Below are 14,390 nucleotides of genomic sequence, written 5' to 3' on the forward strand. Positions count from 1 at the left end.
AAAAAATCTAGGTAGTCACATGGAATCCATGACCTCTTTAACCCTTCATCAAGGTCATGCCCCCATTAACATTTACATTATTTTCTATGAACACCAACACCTAAACTACTGAGATACTATTTAAAAAAAAAATTGAAAAGGTTAAGGTTGGAACCTTGAATCTTGGAGGGCTAGTGAGATTGTTTAAAGACAGAATTAAAAAATATCAAAGATTTTAAGGGGCTAAAAAGTAAAAATATAGAATCAATCAAAAGTTTCGTTGAAGGAAAATCAGTATGGATTCATACCAATGATCCCTGATAATGAAACATGAGGAGTTGATAGGAAAATGTCATACGGTTGCACCATCTTTAACTTCTTGGCATTGCTTCTCCAGATTTCCAAGTTCTTCTTAAAGGCAAAAGCAGCTTTGGCTGATAGACCAGGAAGTAGACACAAAGGAGATGAACGGGCCTGTTCACTTCCAGATTGCGAGGGAGACCCAGTATTCTGGTGCATAGACAAATGATAACTTAGACCCGATTCAGAAGCAGCAGAACCTAAATCAACAACTAGTGCAGAAGGCACATCCCAATATTTTCCAGATTTGTCCACAAAAAGTCCTGGAGAAAATGCCTCCATTGTTAGATCATGATGAAGGAACTGCAACGAGGTAAATAACAATCTACATCAAAACAAGAACAAGCAACAGACAGAATCAATAAATTCTACTAATAAGGGCCATCATACATGCCTTGTGGTGGAATACTGCTTTTGTTCGAACTATTTCATTGTCACCATATCCATCGAAGCTAATCATCAAGGAATCATCAGGTGGTAACAAGATATCAGAAGAGATACCAAGAGCATACAAAGACCTATGGCAAAGATGCCTTCCAATGCATTGCAGAAATGAAGAAAGCGACTGACCCATGTCTCCAACACCAGATTTCTTAAGAGAAGAGATGAATTTCTGCAAATTGAACTGGCCTAAGAGAGTAACAGAGCTGCAGTGCTTTTAAGGCCATATTTAATGGAGAATCAATACAATGCAAATTTATATATAAGCATAGAAAATGAGAAAAACCCAAAAACAGAAAAGAGAGGATTGAGTTACCCAGAATCTGAAAAGGGGATGGAGAAGACGCGTTGGAGAGAGAAGCCATGGGAGGGGGAATAAGAAGGAACAAAAGGAGCGGCCATGAAGCTCTGCATGAAATCGATCTGCTTAGCCCTGGAAAGACGAACGCCTCTGGATAATCCCAAAGGAAGTAAGTGTAAATGAGAAGGAACAGGGGAAGCAGACCCATCGAGTGTTCTAGGTGTTGAAACATCCAGATCCCAAAACCCTTGCCCGTCCATTGCCCATCTTAGCTTCTTCATCATCACCTTCACAAACAAAACAAACCCTAAAATTCAAACCACCATATCGTAGATTCCCCGTTCTTCACCACTTGAAAACGATTCTGAAGCAATTCCACCATACCTTATCCTTCTACTACCTCTACTCATGTCGGCTTTCAAATTCAAATTTCCGATTAGCAGATACCATTCCCTAAATGCTAAACCCTAATTTCCCCCAAATCCCAACTTCCACACACACCTTTTTTTTCTTTTTAATTAATTTATTTTTACCGATTACCCAAATCTTACCGTTGAAATGTGGTTTGACTCAAAATTTTGAAAATAAGGATGTAACCAACCTTTTACTTGTGTAACGTCCTTACACTCGGGCAACTCCTTTCCCATTAACTAATCTAATACAATATTGTATTAGAATTATTCCTCCTTTACTTTCTTGCTCGTTCTCTTATTTGTATTTATGCTCGCCGCTCTAAAAAAAAATATCGACAAACAATTTGTGACATCAAATAAGTTTTTTTTAGTACTAAAATAACAAAAATTATTCTTTTGGCCATTAATTCTCCTTTATAACTCAACTCAATACTTCAAACCTTTCTTAACTGATTTTAACAATTTGATCGACCTAACATTTAGGATGTAAAATTGGATTTATTCGTCTGCGTTGAGGCTCACTAACTTCTTTTTCTCTATATTTAAAATTTTAAAAATTTTATTTTACAAATGACACAAAATACTATTCCATTTCAAATTGGATAGTGTCAATCATGTCCTTAATTTTAGGTTAAATTATAATTTTAGTTCATAAGTTTTTTTCTTGATATTTTGTCCTTGAATTTTAAGTATTACAAATTTAGTCAAGTTTTTAAAATTTGAGGATCTATTAAATAAAAAAAAATTAAAAGTTTAGAATTTCATTAAACATAAAATTTAAATTTACATTTAATAGATCAATTAGTTTTAAAATTTTCAAATTCGTTAGAGAGTACGAGACCACATAAAATTGAAAGTTTAGGGAACTTGTCAAACTCTTAAAAGTTTCGAGATCAAATAGACACAAACCTAAAAAAATTGGAAATTAAATTTATAATTTCGTCTACGTTTTAAAAGATTTTATTTTAACTCTTACGAGTCTTAACTTTGCAACTTTTTTTTTTTTTTTTTAAAAGTGTCTTTTTTTATTATTTTAAATAAAAAAAAAAACAAGTCAACTTATTTACAAATATAGCTAAATGCCACTGTCTATCGATGACAGACCGCGATAGACTGACTATCACAGTCTCTCGATAGAAGTCTATCGTGATTTATTGCAGTCTATCACTTATAAATAGTGTCATTTTACTATATTTGTAAATAGTTTCAGCAATTTTATCATTTAAAATAAATATCTTATCTTTTGTTAAAATGGAAGACATAAATTGACGTACTACAACATATAATAAAATTTGAGAGAATTATTTCTTATTGATATTATTATTTGACGATATATGAGATGAAAAATTTGAAACTCTGACATTGAGATCAATAATATAAATTTTATGTCAGTTGAATTATGCTCATGTTGACAAAATTAAGAGAATTACATAGAGTAAAGTTGGAAGATACACATCAATTCATCTGCCATCTAACTATTTGAAAGGTTAAGATTAAATATCATTGTTCATTTCAATTCGAAAAATATTGTTGATATCATTTAAAACTTAGATTAAATATCATCGTTCATTTCAATTCGAAAAATATTGTTGATATAATTTAAAACATAGAGTTATTTTTTACACCGTTATCACACAAATGATATTGTACGATATGCATGCCTTCCAAATTTTACACTTAAGTTATTGTGCCAATTTCTACTCATCATTTTGATTTTAAAAAAAATCAGGGAATTTATTTTGTCGACAATTTGTTTTTCAATGGTTTACTTAAGTGTTTCTATACACTTAAAAGTAAATGATGTTATATATGCTTTCCATCTGAATTGTCAACGATGTACCCAATTTGGATAATCTAGTTTTATCGATAGTTTGTTTATCGATCTCCCTATCATTAAAGAATTGAACAAATGGAGAGAAAAAAAGGAAGGTATACATATAAATTGTTTTGAAATTAGTTTTTCCTTTCCAATTTAAGATAAACTTCAAAGAAATTAACTCTTTTGGGAGTTGAAATTTCTTATATTCATGCTCATAAAATGAAAAAGTTCATCTTGCTTATTTAAACTTCTATATTTAAGAAGATAGGAAAAAAAGAGGAAAATGAAAAAAATTCTAAAAATTGAGGATTGAAAGGAGACTACGAGGGTATTGAATGAGGAAAAAAAATGGAGAAGTATTATGACATAAATTGAAGTAGATTAGATTGAGAAAATGGAAGAAAGAGATGATAGAAAGAGATGATAGAAAGAGATGATGGAGTAATGATAAATGGTGTGTCCATTAACAAAGGGCATCTTTTTAACACATTTTTTTTAATGTTATGTATATTAATGCAATTTCTAAAAGTTCAACAATAGTTTTAATGATAAAAGTACTTTTTGAACTTTTCTTTATAAAGTTAAGGGTATTTATGAAATTTTTGAAAGTTCAAAAAATATTTGACACAAATTTTAATAATTTTTATCAAAAAATTAGCCGTAAGGATATTTTTATTTCATTTTATTTATCATTATTATTATTTTATTTAAAAGTTTAAAAACATTATTTAAAAAAATTACAAAGTTCATGAATATTTTCTATTATTTACTCTATAATTTATATGCATTGTTTTATACATATTTTGATTTAAGATTAAATGAAATGAATTTATAACACAAAATATTATATTTAGGTTTTTGAGTGACAAAAAAATCAAGTCAACCAACTAAAACGGATCAAACCGATTTTGGTTGGTAAGCTCAATAAGGGCTCAAACCAACTTAACCGGCCGACTTAATAAAATCAATTAAAGAAAAAACAGCTTTTACCTGCAGGGTGTTTATTTATTTATTTATTTATTTTTTCCAATTCTTTTGCAGTTTTTCCCCCAAGATTTCATCTTTTATACTCTTATCTCTCTTTTTTCTTCTCTTTGTTCTTCTTTTTCTTTCTTTTTGTTTTTCTACTTGTCTTCCTCTGTTCTCTTCCTCTTCTTTTCTTCTTTCTTCCATTGTACTTTAAATTAGCCAGCTTCCCAAAACCAACCAACCATCAGTGTGGCCGGTTGGTTGGTGTATCCAAACACTTCTAAACCGACGAAAACCGACTATAAAAAACTGACTTGTTAGTGATTGGTGTTGGCTAGGGCCAAAATACCAACACTGACCAATAGGTGCTCATCCCTATTCAACCCTATTCACATTTTTATAACCTAAACTTCACAAATGATATGACCATCTATTTATTTATCATTTTGAAATTAGTTTAGACAATTGAGATTAGTCCAGAATATTCAAATCTACAGCAGGCAAAATGATGTCCTTTAAGAGAATCTTAACCTAACTCGAACACACCTTACATACCTGAACTAATCAATACAATATTTGCATTTCTTTTATTGAACCTTCCACTATATCCATCACCTTATTTAGAGATAGTCATACGCTATATCAGTTTCTTCGGTTGGACTTATCTGTCAATAGTGGTTTCATCATGCGAACAGTAGAATGAATACGAGTCATGAGCCAATGTCTGCAAAAAAAAGGGAAGTCATTCCCAAATACCATGCTAATAGAAAATACCACGCAATTCAAGATCACTATTAAGTTAAAATATGAACCTGTTCTTGCGAGCGGAAATACGTGAATGGCGTGTAGTGTAAGAAGTTCGAAACCCTCGAAGTGTATATATCTGCATACCTGGAATTATTTGGGAAGAACACCATTGCTAATATTGTTATATCCTACAATTTTATTCCTCCAAATTGAAATATGATATAGGAGACAGAAGAATTGCTTACTTCTCAATTTGTCTCATCAAATGGCTTTTATCCCATAGGCCTGCCCGGGAAAGAAAACCCCACCTATGCAGAATATTAAGAGTAGGTAAAATCTAATTTCCAAAAAAGTCAAATCAGGTTATGTATTGTTCTGCTAGGTACCGGTTACTGACAGTCTCGAGATGAGAACAAGAATGCAGCAGTAAGAAGACAAGGGCTAATCCTACAGTATTTATAGTTGAACTTGAATACATGCCATAAAGCAAGAGCGAGAATCTGAACAAAGAAAAAAAAAATCAAAGGAAAAAATTTGCAGATTTGATGAGGAAGAAGCGAGGGGAAAGAATGAGACTTCAGACCCTCACGTGCACTTTGGGGACAAATGGGTACTTTCACATGCATATGACTTAGGCACAGGCAGAAGGCCATTTTTCAAGCATTTTTGAATTTTGGGCCATTTTTCATTTGGACCCCTCAAAAAGGGCCATCCGTACAAATTTCCAATATTAATTCGCATATGATGCTCACTCTTTTCCTCCTGCATGTTCTCAAGGAAATCCATATTCATGTTTTTTAAAATGGCACCATGCCTTTGTACTTCTCTTGTAATTATGGAAATTCACTTTGTTATGTGAAAAAGTCTTTTAACAATCTTCAGTGTCCTCTAGGAGTAAGGTTCAACAACTATCCCATTCCCCTTCGACAGATTGGAAGCAAAAAGAAAAAAAAAATCAGCTCTACAATAAGCAAACAAATGAACATGAAAATCAGCTCTACAACAGGCAAAAAAAAAAAAAAAAAATCAGTTCTACAATAGGTAAACAAACAAATAAAACATCCTTCTTCGCTGTACTTTATTATGGAATCTTACCTTTTGTTGAATAGATCTCCATCGGCTTCTAGCATTGGAGCAATTTTCTGGTCTAATCTTTGCATGACTATGAGCAGCTTTTGCATGCTTTCAGTGAGTTCCTCATCATCCAAGTTAGTCGCTGCAAGGGTCTGAAGTACGCAAAATAATGAATAACGGATGAAAATCACGTAGCTTGAAGAAATTTGATTTCAAGGCCCCATGAACTTAAGATTTCTCATAATTACAAGAAAAGTTGAACACCAGTGAATAACATCCATCTCATTTTCCCACTATGCTGAAAAATAAAGTGATTTATGTTGCATGGGATCATAAGGTAATAACTATTGAAACACGATTTAGCAGTGAGATGATAATATTGGGATCCATGCTCACAATCTTTCTTTTGGTTCTCGGCCTGTGATGAAACCAGGTATAAATACAGTGAATGGTCATGAACAAGTGAGGAGAAAATTGCAAGCCATTATGAACTCCTGAACAATAAAGACCAGGTTTCCCACCATCCGAAGCAACCAATCTCTTGTGTATATGTATAGTTAAAATCCTATTTTGGTGCCCATACTTCCATCTTTTTCCATTTTGCACACACATATACATACATACATACATATATCTATGCACGTGTGTATATAAACACATATATGTATATGTATATATGTGTGTGTGTAAAATCTACACTAAGTTTTTAGAAAATACTCATTATATCTTCGTAAGGGCAGCATAGAAAGATCAAAAATCAAAGCTTACTTGAGCAGGACGACCTTGAGTACGCCTTTGCAAAGCAAGCCGAAGTTGATTGAATAGATCCCCAACGACTTCCTTTTGATTTATAAGCTCAATGAGAGATGCTCGATGTCCACGACTATGAATCAAAGCACTATACTGCACGATCAAATGTCAGAATTCAACAATTGTTTGTGCTAGAAAAGAGTGATAGAAAAGCATGAACAGAAAATCATTAATTGATCCAAAAGTAATTTGGACCAAATCTTTGAACTTCCAATATAAAGCACCACCCTAAACAACTAAAATAAAAACCCCATTCCGATTAGAGTTCTACTTATTTTTCATGAGTTGTAACTTTTGCCTGTTATCTTCCATTTCTTCCTACAGTTTTCAAGATAGAAAAGACGCTGCAACTTTGGAGGCTTGATTCTTCCAGTTTATTCTCGGTTCAATATTTAAGCTCTATTCATACACACTGGATCTCGGAGATCTATTTGTCTTACAATTGAATCTAGATACCAGTTGTGCCAGCATTGCCATGGTAATGGACACTCTACATCTTTCTGGAAAGACTCATGGTCAAACCATGGAGTTATTGCAATAATCTTCCCATGTTTGTATCACCTTATATCTCATCCAGATATATAAGGAATAGGAACCAGGGCCCTTCAACGCTTGAGTGGTGTAGCCTTCAACCTAAGGTCAAATGAGACTCCTCTGGACAAATGTGGAGACTACGCTTCTTTGTAGACTGTGGTTTGAAAGAAACATGAAAACTTTTCAAGGGAAGAAGGCTAGTCAAAATGCTTTTGGAGATCTAGTTGGAATCTAAGCTTTGATGCTCCCTATCAAAAGCTTTTTGTAATTATACTTTTTCTCTTATCTACGTCAGCCTAGAAGCCTTTATTTATTTATTTATTATTATTATTATTTTGCAATCCTCTTGGCTTGGTGAGGATAACACATCTCCATTTTTATTTTCTCCTTCTATTCATTTATTTGTTTTTCCTTTTTTAACAACAAACTTCTCGGTGATATAATGAAAAAATTCAAAGGAAACCTCATCTCCATCTTTCTTGTACTTCTCTTTCGGTAATGCAAATATTAATTTCTTACACATAGAAGACAAGGGAAAAAAAAAGCCTGTTACCTTAGAGAGTATTTAATAAAAAAAGCATGCATACATAGGTACAGTTGCAACATTATAGGGAAACTTTCTTAACCTTTACTAGCGGTTAAAATTGGTTTTTTCTTCTCTTTCTTTTTTCCCTTTATATCTAGAAATTCCTCAATAATAGGAAAGAAATAAGAAAACTATGTGAGCAGACAAATCTGCAGAGAAATTCCATGGACAAGGAATGATATAAGCAATGATGGAAACTACCTTCTCTATTTTCTGTATTAATAGTTTTCCGCACATACCTCTTCTTCCAATTCTCGTAGAATTAATGCTGTTCTCCAGCGCAAGTGTAATTTAGATTGGCTTACATCGGTGTAAATATGATCACCTACATACAATATCTCATCACCATGAATGTTTAAAGAATTCTCAACCATTTGTGCGCTGCCACCAGAGTACAAGCCCCCTGCAGGTAAAGCTGATCAAATAAACACCGATATCGTAGCATATGCATAAACACAATATAAAGATGTTTATATAACCTGGCAGTGAAAACTACTAACTTTTTCTTCTAGTAGTGAAAAGTTACAACGTGCAACACTCCTTTCTTAAGAGTTGAGTAAAAATTCCTAAAACACGAAATAAGCCCGATATCCTTGAAAGTTACAAAAATGAACAGCATTAAAAGGTCCCCCTTTCTTGATGAATTGTTGAGGTCTCCCTTCTTTTGTAAATCCCTTTTGATAATGAACGCAGCTTCTTATATATATAGAAAAAGAACTGAAAAATAGGTGTAGGATAGAGACTGAAGCACATTAATTACCTGCGACAGCCTTGAAGCATGGGCGCATGAGACCCTCGCCAGTCACCACCTCGTACAATGGATGAGACATCTGGAAAAATTCTGGCTTTCTTGCTGAGACTATTACCTAGAAGTATAAGTCAGGTATGTTTTTTTTCCATTTAACAAAGGAAAAAGGAAAAAAAAATCATTCCTAAAATGAAAAGTTACAACAGAAGTTAGGAGTATCTTTCGTTGGTAGAACACAAATAGTCCAACAAAAACCAAAGTTCATAAAAACAACTCAAAGTCCATTTTCAAAATCGTAAAGCTTTCTTCCTAGACCTAATTTTTCTGAACAAGAAACAAATTTTTCATGGATATACGAAAAGAAAGAAATCAATTCAAGGATGCTAAATTTCGGGAGTGAAATGAAAGCAACTCAACCAACAGAGTGAAATTCCTCAAGAATTACGAAAGCCAAAATAAAGCATTGAAAAACAAAGTGCCAAAAAAGGAAAAAGAAAAAGAAAAAGAAAAAGACCTATCCCAGAAGTAGAACTACAAAGATCCAAGAGCCACTCAAGCTATCTGTCAACAACAAAGACAGCAGAACCCACCACCCGGTGGACAAAACTCTCGTAGAGAGAACCAATAAGATTCTAGCAAAGGAGACTACTTCAACAACCCTAACATAAGTACAACCCTAAACCAAGGAAGACATTGCTGAAGAGCTTGAGGAAAGAAAAAACAAATGCACGACAATCTTTCGGAGAAGATAGATTGGGAGCTCACCCTCATGTCTTGAACAAACTATCAAGAACACCAAAAAAGTATTACAATATGAACAAAAAAACTAAAACTCAACTTACTATATCAAATAGATCTCGCCATCCCATATCATTTGGAAGGAATCTATTAAAAGAATGCTGCATCATTTTATCTGTGTAATGATAATCCGAGTTGGTGATAAGCAAAAGCTTTTTTCCAGCCTGATGCAAAAAATTTCTCAAGCAATGAATACAAAATCATGAAAACCAATATAATAACCAATTATAACTTATGGGCTATACCTCTTTTTGATCCAATAGGGTCAATGGCAGTACAGGGTCAGGCTCGACAAATAATTCAGGATTAGACATTATCTCACTCTGTGAATATCATGAATCAGTACATGATAATCAAATAGAACCAGTAACAAATAAAACACTTTGTACAATGGAAGTATATACCTTAAGCTGACCCTCGACATGTGCCCTGAATAGTGCTTTCCCAACAGCCTGTGACCCAAGTTTAAACTTAAAATGTACACGTATAACAAATTTTATGGAAATGTAGTGTAGAAGCATTATACCTTGTAGAGTCCTTTATAATCAAGTGGACCAAGTGCTGCTCCTATGGCTCCATCATCCAATCTGTCTACCATCTGAGAGAACTCACACCACTTAATGAAGAAAATACATTTAATATACAAATGGAGCAACAACTTGACATTAAGCCTGCATCTGAACATAGAAAAAAGTATTTCATTGAACAAAATCATGTATAAGAAGACAAGCATCCAAAGGAGATCATAGAATAATAAATACTCTCCAGTTACCGTTTATTAAAAAGGGAAATAATTATTTAAAAATACGAAAAAAATAAAAGATAGAAAAAGCTAATGCCAAAAAACTACTTCTAGAGCCTGTGGTTTTCTTTAGTAGGAAACATTATGCCTAGCCAAGAAAATGGTAGTGAAACAGAGTTTTAGAGCGAAGTTTTCTCTTACTGTATTTTTTTTATAGGACTTAAAGCTAATCCTCCAATCCAGTTACTTAAGGAGGGGTGTGCATAAACAACTAGAGAGTTAATTATGCAAAGGATAAGGAGGATAGGTACGGGTAGAAGAAGTATATAAGGTATAGCAAGAGTTAGAAGAGAGGGGTGGTTATCATTTTGTGATTACTCTTTTCTCTATCAAGATAGTTCATGGAAAGACGCTTAAAATTTCGCTACCGATTCAAATTTACTTTATAAAAATCCTTTTTTCCATTGCCAAAGTTTGGTGTTCTCTTTTGTAAATGTTGTGACCCCCTTTGATTGGGCCCTTTCTTTTTCTGGGCCTCCCTTCGCTTTGGACGTAGGTGAACTGGAGAGCACTTATATAATATTGTTGTTGTATAAGGCTGGCTGTTCTACCCTTTTTCTGTACAAATTTATTGTCTAACACGGCCATGATTTATAGATTTCACCCTTAACAACGGGGGGCAAAGGAATTCTTAGTTCTTTGGAAATCCTAAGCAAAGCAATTGACTAGTGACAAAAGGCAAGACGTAACAAGAGCAATGCTTAATAATAGAGTAAATCACAATAGGAATACCTGCATATAAGCAACAGCCTCTGATACAGAAAATAGTGTATTTAGGAACTCCCATCGATTCTCCTTACGCAGATCCACCAATTCCCTCCCATAAATCTCACTATGCACAGAACATTAGTATCAAGAGAAAATTTAGCTATGGTTTCCCTTTGCAATGCGTAATATGGCCAATATTAACAAAATCTAGCAACCTAGTCTACCAAACTCAATCTTATGGGATAATTTGAGCATTAGATAGGAGAAACACAAACAAAAGATACAAGGAACAAATATAATAAGATATGAACAGAGTAACTACCTTGTTTATAAGAGAAATGCAAATTGTAACACATCGGATTCTGGAAACGAAGTATATGTATTATAATATAAGCAAGTAACATTTACTACAATATATATTGAGCCATTATTCTATATTGTAACATATTTATTATTCCCATGCTAAAATTTTTGTTTTAAACTATGACATTTGTATGTGAATACAATAAGGAAAGAAGATAAAATTCATTAGATATAATACAGCAACAATTTTTCCAAAAAAGAAAAAGAAAGAGAGAGGAAAAAAAAGACATAATACAACAATTATAAGTTGGTGGAGTGAATGACCTCTTTCTAAAAATGCAACATCTGATAAAAAAAAGGCTTCCAATAAAATCTTAATACAATTAGAAATCTTTAAAATGCCAAAAAGCTGGACAATTCAAAGTACTTCAAAGTATTTCTTGATGCCCATCTCAAGATTCAGAAAATTATATAATGGTGATGATATGAAGTACATACATTCACGCGTAAGAGTGTTTTATACGATCTGAGAGGTAAAAGTCATAGTTTTAGCCTGGAAAAAGGTAGAGCTAACATCTTATTACAATTTAAAGGACTGGCTGCATGCCTTTCATCGAATTAATGCCTATCTAGCACAAAAGAAGTTCAGAACAAAGCTATACTTAAACATATACCTTACATCTCGAGTAGACAGCATCTTTGTTCCATGCATTGCTCTTTTTATATAACCAAAACGATCAGCCTTTACTAAGTTACCTCTCTCCTTGTCTATGACAAGGCCTCTTATAACCTAATTAAATATTGAAGTGATAAATGCAGAAACAATGGAAACATACGATATTAGGATCAGAAACAAAGTCCACCACAACAATTCTTAAACTAGCTTAGAAAGAACTATTACCAAATCTGGGTCAAAAGCAAGTCCATCGACGGGGAAACCCATGTTCCTTAAGTTTTCCATACAGTAGTCATAAGCTCTTCCCTCCCAAGCCTGAAGGAGTACATGCATGTTTTTCAAAAATAATTAAAGGATGGACAGACATTAATGTGAAAAGAAAACGACGGCTAAAGAAAGAGTTAAGTTAGTGAGCAATATTTCAGTCTATAAAAGCACTGACCATTCTTCTCATAGGAAAGAGATCACTAGCTAGAAAATTTCCCTAATCAGTTTCCCGTGCTTAACGGATGCAAAAATATCAAACACAATTACCATGACATTATAATGCATCAAAGTGTAGTCCATGTCGTATCCAATGGCACTGATTGATCGAAGATTCAATGTTCGGCTACAAAATATACCATGTGGTGAATTTCTTGATGAAGGACTCTGCAAATTAACATTTGTGAGTGGAGGAAATAAAGTGTTGATGTTTGTCTACCAATTTTTTTTTTTTAAATCATAATAAAGAAATATGAAGGAAATGACAAAATCAACCATTTGGAAATAAATAATAAAACCATAGAACAATAGTTTAAATTTCCATTGTAAACGATAATATCCTTGGGGAATCGGTCATTTCTTCCTTATATACATTGAATTATAGAGCCCGTGGAAGCAAAAATTTGAAGACTGGTTGCCAATGCATAGATTAAATATGAAAAATCCTATATTTTGTGCCTACCAAAAACATGCCTCGTTCTTTGGAAGGAAGCAACTGAATGAACTTATTTTTTTCCTTGTATGAATTGGAACAAACGAAAAAATAAGAAATAAAGCATTTAAGGAAATAGCCATGAATAGTCAACAATCTCCAAATAGGGAAGGACGAATAGGACCTAGTATGAAACATATAATTCACAAACATATAACCATCATACTTCAATTAGGTTGTTCTATTCAATCCTACTAGCCGAGCACATACAACGAAGCAGTAGAGTCGTAGACAGTCAAATCAAATTCAACGCTAAAAAGCCAGCATACTGAAAAAAACTTCAGAAATGCAGAAAAGCATGTTGGAAATATGTTGGTTCGCCACTAACCGGGATTCCTAAATCTCTAAGAAGATCCTCCGCTTCATGTGCCTCCAACCTCGCAACTTCCTCGATTGGACCTTCTAAGGTTTCTTCACCATCTACGCCTGCACGAAAAATAAAAACGCCACTTACTCAAAAATAACAATCCTGAACCTCACATAATTTGTCACTAATAGATAAAACTTGGAGTAATTGTAAGTACACATGTGTAAGATACCGAAAAAAGTAGCAACGCAGTAAGTAAGACAAAACGAACCTAAGTTCTTCAAATTCTTGTTTACTATCGGCCTAATTAACAGCGAAATGCCGAAAACAAGTAGACTGTTGAATCAGTTCGAATAAGCAACAAATAATACAGGAATTAGCATATTTCACTTGATCAAAGAGGAGTTACCAAAAGCCTCAAGATGTTCGAGTTTGACATTCATATCTCCTTTAGTGCTCTGTCCAAGATAATCAACTCCGGACTTGGCCGACGACGTGACAGAAAATACATCACCTCCAACACCTACTGATTTGGAATCCATGGCGCACAGACAGAGCGTCATCTTCTGAGCTCTGCGCGAAGTCAACAACTGCTCTTTGTTTATACGACCAAGTAAAGTGACTCTGGTAAGAGCAGGGTTCCCCAGAGAAGCGGCCGCGGCCATTGATGAAGGATTTCACCGTCCTGCAGATTCCCGAAAAAATCTGCAGAAAACAAGATTTTCTTTTCTCTTTCTTTTTCTTTTCTTTTCTTTCTTTCTTACAGTCGGGCAAGAGAGAAAGATGAAGACAAAGCACGTGTGAAAATTGGGAGTGCTTAAAGAATAATGCAATCAATATGTTCTAAGGGTGTATCCTCCAACTAGTAGTTGAATTGGGAAAGGGAATGTTAGTTTTATTTATGGTGTGTTTGGTATGTAATAAAAGTAGAGAGTTGAGTTAACTTAGTAGAGTTAAAATTGTTGTGTTTGTTTGCAGAGTTGAGTTGAGTTGTAATTATTGTGTGTTTATTATGTTGAGTTTAGTTGGAAGTTTTGAT

At 33.7% G+C, this 14,390-nt stretch overlaps 2 protein-coding genes across 3 annotated transcripts in view; both read right to left on the reverse strand.

The window, feature by feature from the left end:
* Positions 1-1,700, reverse strand: part of LOC120068228 (protein TRIGALACTOSYLDIACYLGLYCEROL 4, chloroplastic) — a 4,020-nt gene extending 2,320 nt beyond the window's left edge. Inside the window, exons 1-4 of one of the 2 annotated variants that reach the window (XM_039019942.1) lie at positions 1,683-1,700; positions 1,097-1,368; positions 734-986; positions 288-642 (exon numbers count right to left, since the gene is read on the reverse strand). In XM_039019942.1, coding sequence (XP_038875870.1) covers positions 288-642; positions 734-986; positions 1,097-1,365 — 877 coding nt within the window. In that variant the 5' untranslated portion in view covers positions 1,366-1,368; positions 1,683-1,700. Of the gene's footprint in view, positions 1-287; positions 643-733; positions 987-1,096; positions 1,369-1,465; positions 1,629-1,682 lie in introns of those variants that run through there. The other variant, XM_039019941.1, reaches the window with a different exon arrangement.
* A 2,992-nt stretch (positions 1,701-4,692) lies between these two features.
* Positions 4,693-14,175, reverse strand: LOC120067125 (5'-nucleotidase domain-containing protein 4). Its single transcript, XM_039018553.1, has 17 exons — positions 13,761-14,175; positions 13,373-13,470; positions 12,603-12,719; positions 12,294-12,383; positions 12,067-12,182; positions 11,114-11,213; positions 10,106-10,177; positions 9,984-10,031; positions 9,825-9,902; positions 9,624-9,743; positions 8,794-8,899; positions 8,273-8,436; positions 6,872-7,006; positions 6,125-6,255; positions 5,275-5,337; positions 5,095-5,173; positions 4,693-5,006 (listed from the first exon to the last, which is right to left on the reverse strand). The coding sequence occupies exons 1-17, from the start codon at positions 14,014-14,016 to the stop codon at positions 4,944-4,946; spliced, it is 1,836 nt and encodes a 611-aa protein (XP_038874481.1). The 5' UTR covers positions 14,017-14,175; the 3' UTR covers positions 4,693-4,943.
* Positions 14,176-14,390: the final 215 nt, after the last annotated feature.

The sequence above is a fragment of the Benincasa hispida genome, chromosome 12 (assembly GCF_009727055.1).
Source record: "Benincasa hispida cultivar B227 chromosome 12, ASM972705v1, whole genome shotgun sequence".
Lineage (NCBI taxonomy): Eukaryota > Viridiplantae > Streptophyta > Magnoliopsida > Cucurbitales > Cucurbitaceae > Benincasa > Benincasa hispida.

Coding starts and splice junctions, on each gene's coding strand:
- LOC120067125 (XM_039018553.1), bottom strand. CDS start 14,016: ATGGCCGCGGCCGCTTCTCTGGGGAACCCTGCTCTTACCAGAGTCACT. Junction 10,178..11,113: donor AGGCTGTTGCTTATATGCAG/GTATTCCTATTG, acceptor GAGTTCTCTCAG/ATGGTAGACAGATTGGATGA. Junction 9,744..9,824: donor CCCTATTGGATCAAAAAGAG/GTATAGCCCATA, acceptor TTTTTGCATCAG/GCTGGAAAAAAGCTTTTGCT.